This window comes from Myotis yumanensis, unplaced genomic scaffold (genome assembly GCF_028538775.1).
Source record: "Myotis yumanensis isolate MYYU_CA2020_CCGP unplaced genomic scaffold, mMyoYum1.0.hap1 SCAF_17, whole genome shotgun sequence".
Classification (NCBI taxonomy): domain Eukaryota; kingdom Metazoa; phylum Chordata; class Mammalia; order Chiroptera; family Vespertilionidae; genus Myotis; species Myotis yumanensis.
In genome coordinates this window covers 26,837,585-26,859,261 of record NW_027223768.1, presented here as the reverse complement: position 1 = coordinate 26,859,261, position 21,677 = coordinate 26,837,585, and the positions used below count along the sequence as shown (strand labels likewise).

At 40.7% G+C, this 21,677-nt stretch overlaps 1 protein-coding gene across 2 annotated transcripts in view; it reads right to left on the bottom strand.

Annotated features, from left to right (window-relative positions):
* Positions 1-21,677, bottom strand: part of PLA2G4A (phospholipase A2 group IVA) — a 160,744-nt gene that overhangs the window by 103,611 nt on the left and 35,456 nt on the right. For both annotated transcript variants that reach the window (XM_070396351.1, XM_070396350.1), the window contains exon 2: positions 6,399-6,501. In XM_070396351.1, coding sequence (XP_070252452.1) covers positions 6,399-6,431 — 33 coding nt within the window. In that variant the 5' untranslated portion in view covers positions 6,432-6,501. The remainder of the gene's footprint in view (positions 1-6,398; positions 6,502-21,677) is intronic.

Genomic DNA, 21,677 nt, shown 5'->3' with positions numbered 1-21,677 from the left:
GTCATGCCTGGATCATGGCCTTTCCAGCCGCCAGAACTATGAGAAATAAATTTATGTTGGTTTTAAGCTATCTATTCTCTGGTCTTTTATTATAGCAACTCTAATGAATTAAGACATGTATACCAGGTATATGTATGTATATTTGTATGTATCTCGTATTAATTCTGTTTCTCTGGAGAACTCTAATACAGTAACACAAAATTAAAAGGCTGGGGAGGGCCTTAATCACCACGATACATATCAGTGATCCCGGAGAGCACAGAAACCCAGAAAGGTGAGCCCTATCTTGCCAAGGGGGCGTTTGCTGATTCAGAGAAGAGGAAACTTAGAGACTGAGCAGCCTTGAAGGATCATTGGTCTTCTAAAGACAAGGACCCTAAGAAACCACCCCCTTGTTTCAAGTTGAAAACTCCATAGACCAGCTGTGGGCAAACTACGGCCCGCGGGACGGATCCAGTCCGTTTGAAATGAATAAAACTAAAAAAAAAAAAAGACCGTACCCTCTTATGTAATGATGTTTACTTTGAATTTATATTAGTTCACACAAACACTCCATCCATGCTTTTGGTCTGGCCCTCCGGTCCAGTTTAAGAACCCATTGTGGCCCTCGAGTCAAAAAGTTTGCCCACCCCTGCCATAGACTGTACCACAGGAATAACTATAAACAGCCCTTTCATGTCTGGCAGCCCAGTTTAGTGTCATCAAGGGAGCCCAGAAAACAGCTAACCTAAAACTGGGGTTACATCTGTCCCAGATTTCTAGCTTCCCTGGGAGCCTGACAGAAGGAAATAAAATGATCTCTGAAGAATTATTTCTACAGATAATTTTTCATGATCATGTTTAGCAAAATCAAAGATAATTAGGAGCACGAGGAGGTATGACTCAAAGAGAACAAACCAGCACAATTAATTAATGGGCACAAAAACAGATCCACCCAAGAAACAGCCACACTAGAGTTCAAGGAAATGGAAGTCGAGCTTAACTATGACCATACGGAACTGGAAACTTTTTTAAAAAATGGCTGAGAAAGTTTTTTAAAGAACCGAATAGAAATTCAAGAACTGAAAGGTAAACTTGGTGACTTTCTAGGGCTTTCTGACCTATGATCTGTGGTGGAGAAGCAGAAACCTGGATGTTACTGTAAATAACTTTGGCCAAACTGGCATAGCTTAGTGGTTGAGATTGACCTATGAACCAAGAGGTCATGGTTCAATTCCCAGCCAGGGTACATGCAGGCTCGATCCCCAGAGTGGGGCATGCAGGAGGCAGCCAATCAATGATTCTCTCTCATCACTGATGTTTCTATCTCTCTCTCCCTCTCCCTTCTTCTTTAATAAAAATATATAAAAATAAAATAAATGTGTATGCTTTGGCCTCAGGTTAGAGGCTTGGGGCGGGAATTGGCTGGCAGTAGGAAAGGTTTAAAGATGATCACTTAACTGTTCCTGTACTCACTTTCTGGAATTTGCTAATGCTCACAAAAATTATACTATTTGCCATAAAACTCAACATTACCTTTTGCACAGTCCTGTGCTGGTGCAATAGTACTTCTATTGCCTTTATATTTTTGATTTCCCAGTAGCAGTATCTCATCTCCTGATGTCCCCTGGGAATACCTTACCTAATTAAGTTACTAAAGAATGCTTTTGTACACATAATTTATTTTTTTTATAGAAGCCCTGTGAAACAGACGCAGCAGGTACTATTCATACCCTGTTTTCCGCACGCAGCAGCTAAAACGCAGAGTTCAAGTGCTTATGAGCACGTAACTGAAGCCGCAACTGCCCACTGGAACACTAGTTCTTTGATTACTTACCCAGCGTTTCCCCCCACCCTCTGTTACCGTAATAATCTAGAATAATATCTTCATAATTTTTTGGTAAAATTTCCCATCATCCTACAATGACATTTTTCAGAGGCCCCTGTGTGGAAGCAGGCAGTCATGCTGGTGTATCCATGTGAAGACAGCCTTTGTTTCTGTGGACGTGGGGCAGGGCCCCTTGACTGCTCATAGGTGGTGGGAAGAGGCGTGGCTTTGTTTTCTTTTCACTCCAGGAAAGTGACTCATGTTTTTAGAGTAAAAAGATGGAAATTTTTATAAATATTTTATACTTTGCAATGATCTATCCTTGTAACGTGGATGTCTCCCTGGCCCCAAAGAACTTTAGTAAGTCATGGAGACACAAATAATCTGCAAGTTGGGAAGCACTGAACTATGCCATATAGTTATCCCTCTATTTTCTACCACATTCTTTTAAAATATATATATACTTTTATTGATTTCAGAGAGAGAGAGAGAAGGAGAGAGATAGAAACATTGATGAGAGAGACACATCCATTGGCTGCCTCCTGCAGGCCCCTTGCTGGGGATCAAGCTCACAACCTGGGCATGTGCCCTGACTGGGAATCAAACCCAGAACCTCCTGGTTCATAGGCTGATGCTCAGCCACTGAGTCACTACAACCGGGCTTCTACCACTTTCTTAAAAGCCAGTATCACTGGGAGCAAAAGAACTTGCTGGCTGAATCTGCTGCTTTAGGCCGCAGGATTCTCCAACATGTCACTGCATCACAGGCAGGATCAGGAGTCAATCCTCTGTGCCTCGAGGCAGCCAAAACTGTGTGGGCCCGTCTGGCACTGTTCATGACTAACTAGCTGGCTCAGCTTTCCCCACTTTCCTTTTTTACTAAAATTGATTTGTGCCGAGTGTGCTCGTGTATATGTTTTGAAAAGTGTCATTCTGTGAAAACAACAGAGAATGTTGTCACACACAAAAATTTACATACACATAGCACACAGTTTTTTCCCCCCTACATACACAGCAAGAACAAGAAGAATGAAGAAACCTATAAGGCTCTTAGGATCTCTTCGTCTAAAAGGGCTATAAATTAAAATACTGGTTGAGTGTCCAACTCCAATGCTGGGGAAGGTGAAGAATATGTGATAGACATGTGGTTTTCACATACTTCTCTGGAGGTCGGGGCTGAGAAAAATGAATCTGCATATAAGATACAGAAAACTTAATCACTATGGAAAAAAAACAACAACTGAAAATGATATACCTTCATTGTTTAAATTCATCTATAGAAAAACCATAACTGTGAAAGGGAAGTAGGATACTGTTTTCAAAAAACAATAGTTACCTCATTTTAAACCATCATTATATGCTTTTCACAAGGATAACACTTTAAAAAGAAGGAAAAACATAAATCAAAAGTAAAAGGATGCATATAGTAATCAAAGAAACTAGAAGGGATTATATTAACAAGATACAAAGTAAAATAAAAAACAAAGTCATTGTTAGAGATTTTTAAAAAAGACCTTTCATAATGATAAAATATCAATTAAACAGAAATATATATAATTCAGAAGTTACATGCACTAATAAAATATATTCAAAATTCATAAAACAAAACCAAATATGAACTATATTTTTGTATATGAAACATGGACCAAAATAGACAATATACTGGTCCATAATCATTACAAACAAAAAATTATGCAGAAGAAATACAACTGGCATTATTTATAGATAACAGGAATGTGTAAGCTGAAAACCCAAAAGAATCCACAAACAACTAGAATTATAAAGAAATTCAATAAATTGATTGTATCGACAAAAAATCAATTATACTTCTATGTAAATACAATAACTAATCAGAAAATTAAATTTTTAATGATCTTTAGAGTGACACTAAAACATTAACTAACAAGAAGCACATCTAAAAAAAGAAACAAAAGATTTCTCACTGAAAACTACAATATACTACTGAGAGAATTAAAGATAATCTAAATAACATTTGTTTTGGATTAGATTCATGGGTTGTTAATGAATTGGAAGATGCAATATTGTTATCATTGTCATCTCTCCCCTAACTGATCTATAGACTTATAACAGTACCAATAAAAATCTCAGCAGTTGTGTGTGTGTATGTTTGTGTGTAATTGATAAATTGATTCCAAAATTTACATGAAAATGCAGAGTACTGAAAATAGCCAAGACAATCTCCAAGAAGTAAAAGTTGGAGAATTTACATAGACACATTTCAAAGCTAGAGAAATTAACATAGATTGGTACTGGGCAAACACAGATCGAATGACTAACAGAACAGAATAGAAATCAGGTCACCTATATGGCTGCTTGATTTTCAGCAAAGGCACCATAGCCATTCAGTGAGGAGTTGACAGTTATCAGTGGACTAGATAAATAGCTTATAGTATATTCAAATAATGAAATACTACTACATGGCAAGGTAAAAGTGTGAAATCCTGCTACCGCAAAAACATGAATGAGTCACACAGATATAATGTTGAATACAAACAGCTATATGAAGGTCAAGAACAGCAAAACGTATCCTATATAATAAAAGCCTAATATGCTAAGTGTCCAGTCGACTGATTAGATGTTCAACCAATCAAAGTGTAATAAGCTAATGATATGCTAAGGCCGCTCAACTGCTCGCTATGACATGCACTGATCACCAGGGGGCAGACAGTTGACCGGTTGACCAGTCACTATGATATGCACTGACCACCAGGGGGCAGACGCTCTGACCAGTAGATTAGCTTGCTACTGGGGTCCGGCTGATCAGGACTGAGTGAGATGGGTCGGACACAACCTGGAGCCCTCTCGCAGTCCCTCCCCGGCTGGCCAACCTCCCGCGTCTCTCCCTGGCCCCGATTGTGCACCGGTGGGGTCCTTCAGCCTGGCATGCACCCTCTCGCAATCTGGGACCCCTCAGGGGATGTTGAAGAGCCAGTTTTGGCCCGATCCCACAGGGGGAGCACTGCTCAGCCAGAAGCCAGACTCATGGCTGGCAAGCGCAGTGGTGGTGGCGGGAGCCCCTGCAGCAGCGCTAAGGATGTCCGACTGCCTACTTAGGCCTGCTCCCCTTAGTCAGTCAGACATCCCCTAAGGGCTCCCAGACTGTGAGAGGGCGCAGGCCAGGCTGAGGGACCCTACTCGAGTGCACAAATTTCATGCACCGGGCCTCTAGTCTATAACAATAGAAATCAAATATTGGTTACCTTTGTGGAGTTTGACTGGAAGGGACATGAGCAACTCTTCAGGGTACTTATAATGTTGTGTATCTTTACCTGGATGATGGGTTCATGTGTGGAATGTTATATTTCAATATTAAAAAGTCAAATAGAAAGAGAAACTTTCAAAGAAAACTGAGAAGGAATCAACAGCAAGAAAACAAGAAAGTGAAACAGAACCAGAGAAAACTGAGAAGACTTTCAAGAAGAGGTGAATGAGCAGCAGAGGTAGGAGTAGGGGTGGGATGGGGGAACTAAAGAGCATTGGATTCACCAAATGAGACCTTTCTGTAAAGTGGAAGAGCTGAGATCAGTTTTCAGTGATTCAAGTTGTGAACAGAGAGGAAGAAGGAGCTGCAAAGAACCCTAACACATCAATCCTTGCTATCTGAGCAGGGACGGAGAAAGGATGGTAGCCAGAGAGGATGTGGGGTTAAAGAACGGTGTTTTATTTTAAGTAAAAATAAGACTGTGGATCCTTAATATCCATAACATTTATTTCTAGTCCCTATAAACCTAACCGGATCTCTAGTGTTAAATTCAGCAAAGAAATTTCTCCTCTTTTTATCTAATTTTTATCAGAAGAAAAAAGGTATACTTCCAATGAAGTTTGGAAAATTACATCCTAAAATTTGAATCACTCAACTCTTTTACAAAAATAAACCATCCATAGAAAAGTTTGTTTAAATATTTCTAACTAAGGGAAAGGTTACAGAATCAATTACCCTGGAAATGGATATCAAAATATAATCTGCAACTCAATGGTTCTTTTATCTTTCCCTAGGCGGTTTGGCTCAGTGGATAAAGCGTCAGCCTGCAGACTGAAGGGTCCCGGGTTCGATTCCCGTCAAGAGCATATGCCCAGGTTGCAGGCTCGATCCCCAGTAGTGGGCGTGCAAGAGGCAGCCAATCACTGATTCTCTCTCATCATTGATGTTTCTATCTCTCTCCCCCTCTCCTTTCCTCTCTGAAATCAATAAAAAATATATTTTAAAAAATAGTTCTTTTATCTTCTCCCCACCAATTCATGTGATGGATATAACATATGCAGGTTGATCATCGCTAGGTGATAACTACATTTTTTTCTTGTTCCATGAAAGTTCAATACTGTTGCAGATGTCTTGGTGTTTTTTTCCCCTCTGAGTACTTCTTTTTAGAGAAACTTGCAGTGATGAAAAGAACTGGGTTAGTTTTATCTTGATTTGTAGCCTATCTGTACCACATTAAGTTCATTAAAAAAAAAAAATCCAGGGTTTGTCATAGAGTTTTACTTTACAATCAACACCAGCAATATTCAGTCCCAGAAGTACATGGACCTTCCTCCCATAAAAAGTATATATAAACAGCAAATGACTTACTATAATGTGCTGATAAGGATCTATAAACGACATTCTGGTTTCAACTACAGGAAATCTCTTCACACTTCAAAGGCCTTCGCTGGCACTCTAGCTTCGTTACAACCTACAAAATAAACAATCATTGTTAAGCTTCCTCTTGGATGTAGTTCCAAGACTGGAATGATGATGGGTATGAACCTTAGGACGGAAAAGGCTACCCAAGGGGACCAGAGAGACTGAGTCCCCTAATTGTTTATAAGAGTTGGTTTACACATAGAACTTCGGGAAAGGACAAACATTATTTTGATAGTACTGTTTAATTTCCATATTTATTTGTTCAAATTTATTCTGTGAGTAATTATTAAGAAACTCCAGGACTTTTTTGAATTTGCCAAGTGTTTTATGAGAAATTCACTGAAATTACAGAAAGTGCAAATTATTTCTCGTACTGTTTATAATGAAAAAAGCCACATGCCATTGTTTGCTTTCTCATCTGGGTCAGTATTATGCAAATTCTTGATAAGAAAGGAATATTTTTTCACCATAGCTACTTGTTAAGAATTTAAAAAATATATTCATGCTGAATTTCAACTTTAGTGGTGACATTTTAAAAGAAAGATTTGTTCATTCTAAGGAACCAGTTTAATTTGGGAGCAGTTAAGTAAGAGATATTGTAATGAAAAAAAAGCCTCTCGATACTTTTTCTTCTACAATTATTACCCTCCCCCATTATCAGCATCCCCTATCAGAGTGGTACATTTGTCACAACTGATGAACCTACATGTGCAAATAATCATCCAAAGTGTATAGTTTACCTTAGGATTCACTCGGTGTTGTACATTCTATGAGTTTTGACAAATGTATAATGGCATGTATCCATTATTATAGTATCATAAAAGTATTTTCACTGCCCAAAAATCTTCTGTGCTCTTCCTATTCATCCTTCCCTGCCCCCGCCCCAATCTCTGGCAACCACCCATCTTTCTACTGTGTCCATAGTTCCATCTTTTCCAAAATGTCATACAATTGGAATTATACAGTATATAGGTAGCAATTTCAGATTACTTCCTTCCACTTAGTAATATGCATTTTAAGTTTTCTCCATGTCTTTTTATGGCTTGATAACTCATTTATCTTTAACTTATTCCATTTCTACATGTACACAGTGTATTTATCCATTCACCTACTGAAGGACATCTTGGTTGCTACAAAATTTTGGTGATTGTGAATAAAGCTGCTAGAAACATTTGTGTGCAAGATTTTGTGTGAAGATAGTTTTCAACTACTTTGGTAAATATGAAGGAGCATGATTACTGGACTGTATGATAAGAGTATGTTTAGTTTTATAAAAAACTGCCAAACTGTCCTCCAAAGTGGCTGTACCATGTTGAATTCCCATCAGCAATGAATGAGAGTCCCTGTTGCTCCACATTCTCACCAGCATTGGATATTGTCAATGTTCTGGATTTTTGGCCATTTTAATAGGTGTATAGTAGTATCTCATTGTTATTCTAATTTCCACTCCCTGATGACATATGATGTGGAGCACCTTTTTACATGCTTATTTGCCACCTGCAATATCTTCTTTGTTGGGGTGTCAAAATCTTTGTACACTGAAGCAACATAATTTGGTGAAAACACCACTGGATATGGAATCAGAAAGACCTTGATTCAAACTCCAGTTTCACATTCTATAAGACCCAGGTTACTCTGCTATCAATGTGACTATCACTATCTTAAAAGTTGTAGTAAGGACTAATGAGTTCATTACTGTGCAAGGCACCTGTCTAAACATAGATACTAAATGCATTTTAGCTTCCATTTTCTGATCAAGATTGCAGGGACTGACCCCTAATAACTACACATTTACTTTGAAAGATGTACTGTCTGTTGTAATTCCTGTTGTGACTGGAATCTTGGAAAATTTTTGATGGATTCATCATTCAACAAATACCCACAAGGTCCTTTGCACTCTGCAACGTGCTAGGGAGCAAATGGTTAACCAGACAGGTGTCTATCATGAAATTTTACGGCTCTAAAAATTCTTTACTTGCTACTATCGGTAGTGGAAACTCAAAAAGTAAACAGTGGTGACAATGGAAGTTATTCTCAAAACAAGTTTCCATCTTAAAAACAGTGCCAATGACCATGGCATAGCAGAAGAGCATTCACTAGGACCTACAGACTTTCAGTTCACAAACAGTGGTTTTACACAAGAGATCCACTTAATTTCAGGTAGGCACTGGCAATGCAATAGTGCATAAGGCATGGCTTCTGCCTTCAAAAGCATTATAAGGTAATCTAGGCATGGCATTAAAGGCAGCCTAGAATGGTACTCCATGCTCACACATTGCTAAAAGTAATACCACTTTCAATGATTAATGTTTAGAGTTGGAAAGGAATCTTGGAACCTACTCCTCTGTGAAAATAGTTTCAATGATTTCCTATTCCTTTACTACAAAATCAGAAATCCTTAACATGGCCTACAACTGTGGCTTTCATATCTATTTACTGCAAACCAAAGCAGAAAAAAACTTTTTACATCACAATATAATACACAAATATAATATATATTATATACAATATATATATATATTATATAATACACAAATATTATATATGTGTGTGTCTGTGTGTGTATACATTTTTGGGATATATATATCTATATATATCTATATATATAGATATATATATATATCTATGTATATGTATATATAGATATATATACATATACACACACATACACACACACACACACACACATATATATACACATATATAAATAAAATATGGAAATTTTCTGATTTACTAAGAACAATGTACCCTGCTTTTGAATCTATTTCATTTGTGTACATCTAGTAGCAGCCCACTAAATTGATTTCATGACCCACTAGTAGAAGTTTGAAAATATTGGCCTAAAAGACTTCAAGATTGTATTTCTATCTACTTCCCCTGCCTTATCCCCAACTCTCCTCTTTTCTTTCAGTGTGGCAGCTATACTGTTTTCTCTCGTTTATTTAAATGTGTCATACTCTCTTCCACTCAAGACTGTAACCTACTTCTTCCATCTATCCATTTACTCAACAAATATTTAAGACATAACTACTGTTCGGTCAAGCATTCCAGGGTCTGGAGAGGCAAACATGAATGAATTAGATACATTTCCTTTTCCTTTGGAACTTACATTTCTAGAGGGCAGTCAGAAAAACACTAATCCAAGAAGTGTCTGAAACTATTAGAAATAAAGATGTATGAAATGGTGGGAACAAGCAAAAAAAGCAGAACTAGAGAGTAACCTGAGGCCTGAGATCTGAAACGGAGCTGGCCGCAGAGGGTGGAGAGGGAGTGGGTTTAGAATATAGTGTTCCCAGCAGGCCTTTTGAGGAATTGAGAGGAGTGGCTGGTGAATGGTCAGCAAAAGCAAATGTAGCTTCTGATGACGTTGGAAATATAGGTGGGGCAGATCATGTAGGGCCTTGCAGGCAACTATTGTTCACCTAAATAAAGCTCATGCTTCAGGACTCAGCTTAAATGCCACTTGCACAGAGAAGCCTTCCATGACCTGCAGGGTAGGCGTGGTCTGCCTGTTACTGGCTCCATTTGCACTTTGCAATTCTTCCTGCCTTTCATTCCACTTACACATTGTCTGCCTTTCCTAAAGAACTAAAGATGCATAAAGTCAGGACCACATTTATCTTGTTCCTACAGTTTCCCCCAGTGTCTACTGCAGTGCCTAAATTATAGTAGCTTCAGGATAGGTATTTGTTGTATGGATGGATAGATAGATGGGTAAATATTAGTCAATATAGGCTTATATATGAAGGAAATTCATATAATAGTACTGGCATTCTAATTTGATGTCTGTCTTATTCACTCCCAACTATTCTTAATATCAAAGAATGTTAAATACCAATCTCTAATTAAAAACATAAAAAGCAGACCAAGTGAAATGCCAGAAGGGATGAGACCAGTAATCAAAATGTTTAGAGGAAATGTGTTGCTGGTGCCCAAAGTTTGCTGGCAGCAACTTTGTCTTCTCATTTCCAACAATTCCAGCATAACTACTGGATTCGCATCCTCACTGTAACCGCTAATATAACTACTGTACCTTGCAGCAAGACCTGGAAAGATGCTACCCCAATATTAAAGCCCAAAGCAGAAAATATCATTAGGACAGCTAACTGTCCAGGTCTACTAGGTTAGAAACTACATGATAGATATTAAGCAAACATAATTCATGACACTGAATCTTAGATAAACTCTCTTTTTTTTCTTTAAATGCATCCAGGGCTAGCACTTTTCCTACCTTGCTAAAACCTCAGTCAGCCTCAGAACTTTTCTGTTAACAATTATGTTGCATACACACACACACACACACACACACACACACACTCGCATAGCTATAGGTATAGGTATAGATACATAGATATATAAAAATGAATTCAGATATTAAAATACTGGGCCTATGTATTCATCCAAAATTAAGTTTGATTTAGAATTTAAGGTTTTTTTTCTTCTACAAGCTAGAGCCTATAGTCCTATAGGGAAGGGAGGTCACTGATTTCTCCATTCCTCCTCATCCACTTTCTAAGCTTGATAGCTCTGGTTTTTAACCCCTCATGGTTAGAGAATGTTGGAGGGAAAATAAAGTTATTACTTCACTATACTATTTATAAGCTAGCTTTGTGACCTCTGAGCCTGGTGAATGTTAAGGCTGATTCTCTCATGGATGTTTTGTGTATTTTTCTGAGATCTCTTCCCCTGTATTATTTGACATGTACCAATACATCTCAGTTCTAGCTGGAGTCTTGTGCTTTCCTTTATAGCCCCAAAGCATCCTGCAGTCCACTTCTACAGGTCTTAACAGTAGTTACAAAATAGTCATGGGGCTGTAAACTACAGCATAGGGGATATAGTCAATAATATGTAATAACTATGTATGGTGCCAGGTGAGCACTACACTTATCGGGGGGATCATTTCATACCCTATATAGTAAAAGGCTAATATGCAAATACACAATGGAACAACTGGAACAACTGAACAACCAGTCACTATGATGTGCGCTGACCACCAGGGGGCATGTGTGGAACATGGCAGGTGTTGGCTGCGGCGGAATGGTGGAGCAGGTGAGCGAGGGCGCCAGATCAATGCAGGGTGTCGGTCACTGTCATGGGGGCGAGCCTCTCGTGGTTACTGAAAATTCTTTGCTCCTGGACGCCGCAGTCCCACCCAGTGCTAGCACCTGCTGCCGGCACCGGAGCCACTGCTTGCACCCACTGCCAGCACTGGCCTTGCTTGCACCTGTTGCCAGTGCCCGGCGCTGGTCCCAATCACTGGGCACCATCAGTGGGTACAAGCGGTGGCTGCCAGCCCTGATCACCCCTGAGGGCTTCTCCACCTCCCCTTAATCCTAGGGAGCATTCAGGGCAGCAGCCGCCGCTAGCACCCGCTGCAGACGCTGGCCCCAATTGCTCCATGCCGTCAGCGAATGTGAGCGGGGCTGGTACCATCAGTGCATGGGAGCAGCGGCGGTGGGAGCAGGGCTGCCGGCAGACAGGGGCCTGGGGGGTGCAGCAGGAGGGGCTGAGCAGGGGCACAGAGGATGGGCCAAGACCTGCCCCTGTGCCCACCCCAGCCTCGCAGCACACAGTTCCTTTCAAGGTGCACAAATTCGTGCACGGGGTCCCTAGTATTACATAAATATCGAACCACTATGCTGTACACCTGAAACTAATATAAAATAATATTGACTATCAACTGTAATTGACAAATTAAAAAATAATACAGATATATTCATAAATAGAGAATTTTCATTCCACAGTCATGTTTGAAAGAAGTAACAAAGCGGTCATATCGGCTAAAGTTCACTTTCTTCAAGATAATCATTGGTCCTGATTGTCAGACATGACAGCCTTTTCAATTCCAGTTACAAATAGGTACCCATTCATCCTTTTTCCCTCCTAATCTGTTAATAGTAGCAGCATATATTTTAGGTTTCTATGGAATTAAGACATTTCTGTCAAGCTAGCCACATTAAACGAAGAAAATGCTTTTTCCCCACAATTAGCTCAGTCCTGGAAACCTTATTACAACAAGGTTGCACAACCACTCTCATGAATGCTCATAAAACAGTAGTTTTGGGTTTTTTTGTTTTTTATAACTGAGCTGAATAACTATTCTTGATGAGTGTACAGTCTTTTAAGTCCGAAGCAAGAGTTTTATGGTTCCTTTTTTTTTAAAAAAAAATTTTTTTTGGTTGCCCTGTAATTAGAAACTTCCTGAACATTAATGAGAGGGAAGTTTGGATACACACTTGTCCATGCGATGCAACTGTTGGCTCTCAATGAATGCTTAACAATGTGTGGTCTGTCCCAAACCCCTTTAGTCATGTTGGCAGGGCAAGATGGGGAAATGTGAACCAGAGCCAGAAACACAGATGGAGGGTTTCATAAACTCTCCTTCCCTGCAGAGGGTGATAGGACAACAGGAAGAGAAGGGGCTATTATTAGATTGTGGTATCTGGAGGAAAGGGTCCCTTTCTCATTCCCTCCCTTTCATTGTGTAACAGACCAGAGGAAGTAATGAGAGGTTCAGCCCTGACGTGGTGGCAGGCTCCTCTCCTGGAGCCAGAATGAGTGTAGTCCAAGTCTATCTTCTCCTTTCTGGGCCTGTGTGATCCTGATCCTCAGCTTCCTTATCTGTAAAATGGGGAAATGACCCCCACACTTCAGAGAGACAGTGGGAGGATGAAATGAGAAAATGTATGTCAATCATCAAGCCTAGTACCTAGTAGGTCATAAATACATCAAAGTATCATCCTATATAATAAAAGGCTAATATGCTAATCAACCAAATGGTGGAACGACCAATTGCTATGACACGCACTGACCACCAGGGGGCAGACGGTCGATGCAGGAGCTGCCCCCTGGTGGTCAGTGTGCTCCCACAGGGGGAGTGCCACTCAGCCAGAAGCCAGGCTTACAGCTGGTGAGTGCAGTGGTGGTGGCAGGAGCCTCTTCCACCTCTGTGGTAGCACTAAGGATGTCTGACTGACAGCTTAAGGGAGCGGGCCTTAAGCCGTCAGTCAGACATCCCCCATCCTCCGAGGACTCCTGAACTGTGAGAGAGCACAGGCCAGGCTGAGGGAACCCCCCCCCCCCCCCCGCCCCGAGTGTATGAATTTTGTGCACTGGGCCTCTAGTTTATATATATAAAAGCCTAAACAACCATCCAACCGTTCTCCCAGTAGCTATGACGTGCAATGACCACCAGGGGGCAGATGCTCCAACCAGTAGAGGAGGGAGCCCAATTCCTCACAGAATCTGCTGTGGGTTAGGTTGCTGCTGGGCTCTGTTGGCCCCAAATCTGCTTCACCCACACCCCAGACCCAGAGAGAATGGAAAAGGGGGGAGGGAGCCCGATTCCTCGCAGAATTGGCTGTGGGTTAGGTTGCTGCTTCCTCACAGACTTGACCGTGGGTTACGTTGCTGCTGGGGGGAGGGCGGGAAGAAATTAACCAAAGATCTTATATGCATACTAGAGGCCCGGTGCACAGATTCATGCACCAGTGGGGTCCCTCAGCCTGGCCTGTGGGATCAGGCTGAAACCAGCTCTCCAACATCCCCTGAGGGGTCCTGGATTGCAAGAGGACACAGGTCAGGCCAAGGGACCCCATTGGTGCACAAATCTGTGCACCAGGCCTCTAGTTTGTTAATATTATTGTTGTTTATGAAACTGATGCTTTCCCCCAAACTGCCTCAACTTCCTGAGAATTATTTGGCTCTTTGGAGATTTCTAACAAAATCAAGTAGGCAAATTTGTTGCGTATTCTTTTATAATGACTTTTTCATATTTGACTATGTCTTTTCATAGAGATTAAAAAATACTGCTGTTTCTGCTCCATTAAAATTTTTTAAATAAAGAATATTAGGCCTCTGACTTGTCTGCTTCCAAATTGAAAGCTTTCTCTACAGAGAGATATTTAGGGGAGTGCACTATTGTATCCATCATCATCTTTTTTTATATCAATATATAGCTACTATGGTATCAGTAAACTTGTAAACTCTTAAATTATTTTGCTGGTACTATTTTTAGAAACCTAGGCTAAGCAAAGAGTTTGATATCACTAATAGGCACAGAAAAATTAGGAAACAACAGGAATTAAAGTAAGTAAATGAGCTGCTTGATATGAAAAATGTCTCTCAAGTTACACTCTCAGTTTACGGAAAGCCTGTTAAGAGAGCTCTCCTGTTCCCAAGGCAATCTAAAAGCGAAGGAACCCATTAATTAGGTCTGTTTCATAAGCCAGGCACCCAGCAGCATGGAACCTGTCTCCTGTGTCCCACAGATCCCTGGTTCTTATGGCTGATGTCCACGCTATTCTTGGTGAATGGACTTTTTCTGCTCCATAATTATTTCTTAGTCTCAAAGTTGTATTATGGAAAGTTCATTATTTAAACAGACAAATATATATGAATTATCTACCAGAGTTTGGGAGAGGGGAAACATTTAGCTGGTTTAAAATGGAAAAGGCCCACCCTAACCGGTTTGGCTCAGTGGATAGATCAGCAGTTCTCAACCTGTGGGTCATGACCCCTTCGGGGGTTGAAAGACCCTTTCACAGGGGTCGCCTAAGACCATCGGAAAACACATATATAATTACATATTGTTTTTGTGATTAATCACTATGCTTTAATTATGTTCAATTTGTAACAATGAAAATACATCCTGCATATCAGATATTTACATTATGATTCATAACAGTAGCAAAATTACAGTTATGAAGTAGCAACGAAAATAATTTTATGGTTGGGGGTCACCACAACATGAGGAACTGTATTAAAGGGTCTCAGCATTAGGAAGGTCGAGAACCACTGGGATAGAGCATCAACCTGCGGACTCCAGGGTCCCCGGTTCGATTCTGGTCAAGGGCATGTACCTTGGTTGCGGGCACATCCCCAGTAGGGAGTGTGCAGGAGGCAGCTGATCGATGTTTCTCTCTCATCATCAATGTTTCTAACTTTCTATCCCTCTCCCTTCCTCTCTGTAAAAAATCAATAAAATATATATTTTTAAAAAATGGAAAAGGCCCAATAGAAAAGGTAAGTAACTAAGCTGATATTTGAAGCCATGAATGGGCTTAGCTGTACAGGAAGGGAAAATGGGGAAGATTTCCTCCCTGCTCTGGAAAGGCCAGAAGCAGGAAGTGGCAGCCACACCAGAGAGGCTCCATCCCACTGCACTCTCTTACTAGTGCTTCCCTGCCCCCCCCCCCCCCCCACACACACACATTCTCTATAGCAGTGGTTCTCAACCTTTCTAATGCCGCGACCCTTTAAATACAGTTCCTCATGTTGTGACCCCCAACCGTAAAATTATTGTCGTTGCTACTTCATAACTGTAATGTTGCTACTGTTATGAATCATAATGTAAATATCTGATATGCTATATGTGTTTTCCGATGGTCGCGACCCACAGGTTGAGAACCGCTGCTCTGTAGGCTAGTCTCTGCCTGTCTGTCAGGGTTCCCTGTAATACACTCACTCTCAGAAGTAAACCGTCTTTTAACCTGTCTACTGGGTTAATACCCCTGTATTTCTCCTTGATGTCTCCAACCACAATGTTATAGACTATATTACCATCATGTGGAGTGCATGTCTACAACATGAAGGGAGTCTGTTTCTCTCTCCCTGTATTCCTATTGGGCCCTGATGTGATCATGCAATGACTATTGATCGAAGGATGAATGAACAAACTTGGGAATTTGTATGGTGTTTTGGAGAAAATGGCCAGACCGTAGATGAGGTCTTGTTATTGAGAAATCATCAAGGGGAGGTAGAGCCCATTTATAGAACCTGGAATGACAAACTGGAAGATATCTTAGCAATTGCTAAATTATTTTAAAAGTTCGGCCCAGCCAGCGTGGCTCAGCGGTTGAGTGTTGACCTATGAACCAGGAGGTCAGGGTTCGATTCCCGGTCAGGGCACAAGCCTGGGCTGCGGGCTTGATCCCCAGTGTAGGGTGTGCAGGAGGCAACCAATCAATGATTCTCTCTCATCATTGATGTTTCTATCTCTCTCTCCCTCTCCCTTCCTCTCTGAAATCAATAAAAATATATTTAAAAGTAAATAAATAAAAGTTCATACTTATTCAACATTTCCAAGGTGCCAGGTACTGTACTAAGGGATTTATATACACCATCTCACTTCATCTTTGTAACAACAGAGGGATTACTATAGACATTTCAGAGATTAAAAAACTTAACCTTTAGGAAGGTTAAGTGATTTGTCAATTGGCAGCTCAGACTGAGGCAGACAGTGCCCTTAGCCACACTCTAAAGAGAATGCTCTCTCCCAGGAAGACTAAGAAACTTTCCCAGGTCATCTGTGTCGACAGGTGCTGAGCCGGCCCTGGCATCCTGACACTCGGCCTCGTACCAAATTCTTTCTTTCTATATCGTTCTGCCGCTCTACCCTCGAGGACAAGAGGGATTTCGAGACATTATACAATATGCAAGAATGTTAAGAGTCTTAGCAGAGAGCCAGCACAATGGGAAGGGTGCTTTGTATTAGTTTGCTGGGGCTGCCAAAATAAAATCCTACAGACTAGGATCAGTGATGGCGAACCTATGACATGCGTGTCAGGGGTGACACGTGAACTCATTTTTGGGGGGTTTTTTCTTTGTTAAATGGCATTTAAACATATAAAATAAATATCAAAAATATAAATCTTTGTTTTACTATGGTTGCAAATATCAAAAAAATTCTATATGTGACACGGCACCAGAGTTAAGTTAGGGTTTTTCAAAATGCTGACACACCGAGCTCAAAAGGTTCGCCATCACTGGACTAGGTAGTTTCAAGCAACAGAAACTTTCTGCCTCACAGCTCCAGGAAATCTGGAAATCTAAGACCAAAGTGTCCGCAGATTTGGTTTCCTCTGAGGCCTCTTTCATTGGCTTACACGTGGCCACCTTCTCCCTGTGTCCTCACATGGTCTTTCCCCTGTGCCCACACATCATGTTGTCTGCTGTGCATCCAAATTTCCTCTTCTTAGGAGGGCACCCGTGGGCTTGGTTTAGGGCTCATCCTAAGGTCCTAACTCTATCACCTCTTTTAAGGCTCTACCTCCAAATGCAGTCACTGGTGGTGGGGTGGGGTGGGTTACGGCTTCAACTCATGAATGGGGTGGGGGGGGACAGAGGATGGGGACACAATTCAGTCTATAACACACTGATAATATAAACAGAGCATTTAAACAAAGAAGCATACAATTGTTAACGGAGAAAAGTCCTGTTTGGGGAGGGAGGGACACAGCCAGCCAGAGAGGCCCAGGTGTGATATCACACGCTCCTAAACTGGGACTGTGGAGTTGAGCCTAATCCAGGTGAACCTATTTTACAGGCTAGGACACTGGCTGGCCTGGCTCACAGCTACATTATGAACAAAGCAAGAATGTCTCCTGGCCAGAAGCCAGTTTCCTAATTTTCTTTCCTCGATTCATTGCTATTCTCTCTGATTTGTTGTCATTTTCCATTGTTTCACCTCTTGGTGGCCACAAACAAGCAGCCATGTAGGCTATAGTGCAAGTCACACAATGTTGGAACTAGAAGAAAATATTCATAATTGCCACCTAGACAGAACTTCAGTGTGCAAGCGTGTACCTGGGGCCTAAAGACGTAAACAAATGTATCCAAGCCCACCCAGTTAGGGAAACCGCTTTCTTTTATTTTATTTTTTCAATTACACTTTACTTTCATGATTATTCTGTGTTAGTTTCAGATGTACAGCATACTGGTTAGACAATCATGTACTTTACAGAGTGTGGAATCTAAAAAACAAAATAAACAAAATAGAAACAGACTCAAAGATACAGAGAACAGACTGATGGTTGACAGAGGGGAGGCGGGGTTGGGGGGCTAAGTGCAAAAGGTGAAGGGATTAAGTATACATTGCTAGTTGGAATAATCTCAGGGATGTAAATTACAGCATAGGGAGTATAGTCAATAACATCATGTTAACTATGTATGGGGCCAGGTGGGTACTGGGAATATCGGGGGGAGGGGAGGGCTGAACACATCTCTTCACTCTCACCCAGCTACTCTTTGTAAGCTACCAGCAACCCACCCACTTCCCGAATAAAAGGAAACATAGCCAAAATGAAACAGACCATATCGGTAAATTTTAATTTGACCCAAATTTTAAGTTTCAAGTTATTGTTTGTTGATAAGCTCAAGATATGAATTTGAGGGAAGTGAATAACTGAATTTATCTCTATGATTCATCAAATAAAGCTTTAAAAGAATCATTTTCATCATTTATACTTCTCTAGGTTTGAATCATAGTTATCCAATGTTTACTTACAAACACTAAGTGGATGGTTTCTAAAATTCCTCTTCCCACTCAAAACATTATGGAGTAATATCCCATCGACAAGTGTAAACTATATTATGTTCATTTTCAGAAAATGAATAACATTTCACCTTCTACCTAAAAGAAACTGCTAATGTTGACGTACTGGGTGTTAACACTTTTTAAATATATCTAACAACGTGGCACAAAAGGCTAAGAAAAGGGGTGTATTTTGAGAAGCACGTTATTTCTACAGCTCTCTCTCTCTCTCTCTCTCTCTCTCTCTCTCTCTCTCTCTCTCCAGACCAGACAGTTCAAAATATTCTCCCCTGGGGCGCATTTGTATTTTGTTGGACTTCCACTCCCTCCTTAATTGCTGCCTTTTTGCATGACGTACTGGAGATTGCCACAGCCGGAAAAGCCATATATTTTTTTCTAAAGTAAACAGTCCTGGGAAAACCCCCAGGAAAATGGTCATACTGGCTTTAATGTTTCATGAGCGTGAGGCTGCTCTTGTAGTTAAAATAGGAATGTTGACTATGGTCTTGAAGCAGAAAAAATGGACAGGAAATATGGCAGGAATGGTAGAAAGATCAGCAAAGTCATATACCTGCCCACCTCAGGTGTTAACTGTGAAGTTCAACTAGACCAGCATTCTGCAGTACTGGAGTGGGAAGCCTGTAATAGGAGTCAAGTTCACCATTCCTTTGTCAGGGGATAAGAAGGTTTGAAGTATGCTTCCAGATACTGTGCATGGCAGTTCACTTTTGAAATGCACAGGAAACCCAGTCTTTTGCAGGATTAAGAGCTCCTGCAAAATAGAAAGTATTTCCTTCCTCCCCTCCCCTCCCTCCCCCCTTCCTTCCTTCCTTCCTTCCTTCCTTCCTTCCCCTTCCCTTCCCCTTTCCCTCCCTCCCTCCCTCCCTCCCTCCTTTCTTTTCTTTCTTTCTTTCTTTCTTTCTTTCTTTCTTTCTTTCTTTCTTTCTTTCTTTCTTTCTTTCTTTCTTCCTTCCTTCCTTCCTTCCTTCCTTCCTTCCTTCCTTCCTTCCTTCCTTCCTTCCTTCCTTCCTCTCTCTCTCTCTTTCTTTCTTTCTTTCTTTCTTTCTTTCTTTCTTTCTTTCTTTCTTTCTTTCTTTCTTTCTTTCTTTCTTTCTTTCTTTCTTTCTTTTTCTTCCAACCTCCCACTCTAGAAGAACTCAGCCACGCTAGCTTATCTGGGTTTGCTCCTAGCATTTTAACACAACTGGAGAAAAGCCACATAACCTGGCATTTTTAGATTCACATTCTCTAAACTCAGAGGCTCTCAACACTACCCAGCATCATTCCAACTTTTTCTAGTGAACTTGCATTCCCACTCTAGAAAATGGCTTTCTTCTTCCCCTAAAGCAGCGGTTCTCAACCTGTGGGTCACGACCCCTTTGGCAGTCGAACAGCCCTTTCACAGGGGTCGCCTAAGACCATCCTGCATATCAGATATTTACATTACGATTCATAACAGTAGCAACATTACAGTTATGAAGTAGCCACGAAAATAATTTTATGGTTGGGGGTCACAACATGAGGAACTGTACTTAAAGGGCCAGAAGGTTGAGAACCACTGCCAAGTCTCTCACTCTAACCCCCTCCAACCCACTTTTAGCTGATGACCTCATCTCCCTTCTCTGAGAAAACAGAAGGCACCAGAGGGAAGTTTCTCATCTTCCCACCACCAGATCTGCAAACTCCTCTACATGTACACAACGTAGGCAGTTCCTCCTCCTGATACAGACCTGGCCCCACACGTTGTCTCTCTGCCTGAAAAATCCCTCTCTCCTCCTCAAATACTTCACTCTGATATCCATGCCTTTTTTTTTTTTTCCTGAATCATCAAACTTTAGTTTTTATTGCACAATCTGATCAGCAAACCTGTTAGTCTCCCTCTACTCCATATTCCTTTGCCCTCCATGTCTCCATTTTTATGCTGTTTCACTGACAGATATCTGGGAAGGGCCATTTGCTCAAACTGCACCCAATATCCTCCAGCCCTCACTTCCCATCCACTTACCATCTCACTTCCACTTCCTTCTCATCCTATTCTGTCCACTGAAGCTGTTCTTAATCCAGATCTCGAATGACCTCCAAGTTTTCAAATGTAGCCGTCACTTTTCTACCCTCTGCTTCTCTGGAACCACTTTCCATCCTTCTCTTTCAATCCCTAGTTTTCCATCTGATTTCTTGGTCACTTCTTTGCAGGTTTATTTGCAAATGCTGTCCTCTGCCTCGAGCCCCCCGCCTTGAGCCACACCTGTTCTCACTCCCTTCACCTCTCACGCATGGCTTCTCATCCCTCACATCTTGGCTTAACTTTTACCTCTCAGTGAAACCTTCCCATTCTTCACCTTTCCAGTTATTTTCTACTATTGAAGTCCATTTGCTTCCTTTATTATCTGTTTATTGTTTTCTTAATTACTGTCTCTCTCCTCCAAGAGGGAATTAATCACTGTACTTGCTTTATTCACCCAGGTATGCCCTAAATGTAACACAATGCCTAGCATGTGCGTAGTGTTCATTAAAACTGACTGAATTGGTGAAGGAATAAATGCACAAAGCCCAGTGATCAATAATTCCTGGTTGATATTAGCATCTACATTTTTTCACCCAAAAGGTAAAATAATTCTTAAGTGAAAAAGAGAACAGGCTATCTAAATTTCTTCTTTTTTTAAGTATTAAAAAGATACATTTCTCTTACTATTATCCTAGCTATACTATACATATAAGTACAATAGTATTTAGAAATTATTTTCCTCACAGAATATTGTAATTTTTTATGAGAGTTATTTTCATTGTGACAATAGTTCATAAGGTATTAGTCAACCAAGTTAATTTGTCAATCTAAAATATAATTTAAATACTAAGAATTTCAACGAATTCTAAATGAGTCTCAAAAAATTAAGTGCCCAGTAGCTGAC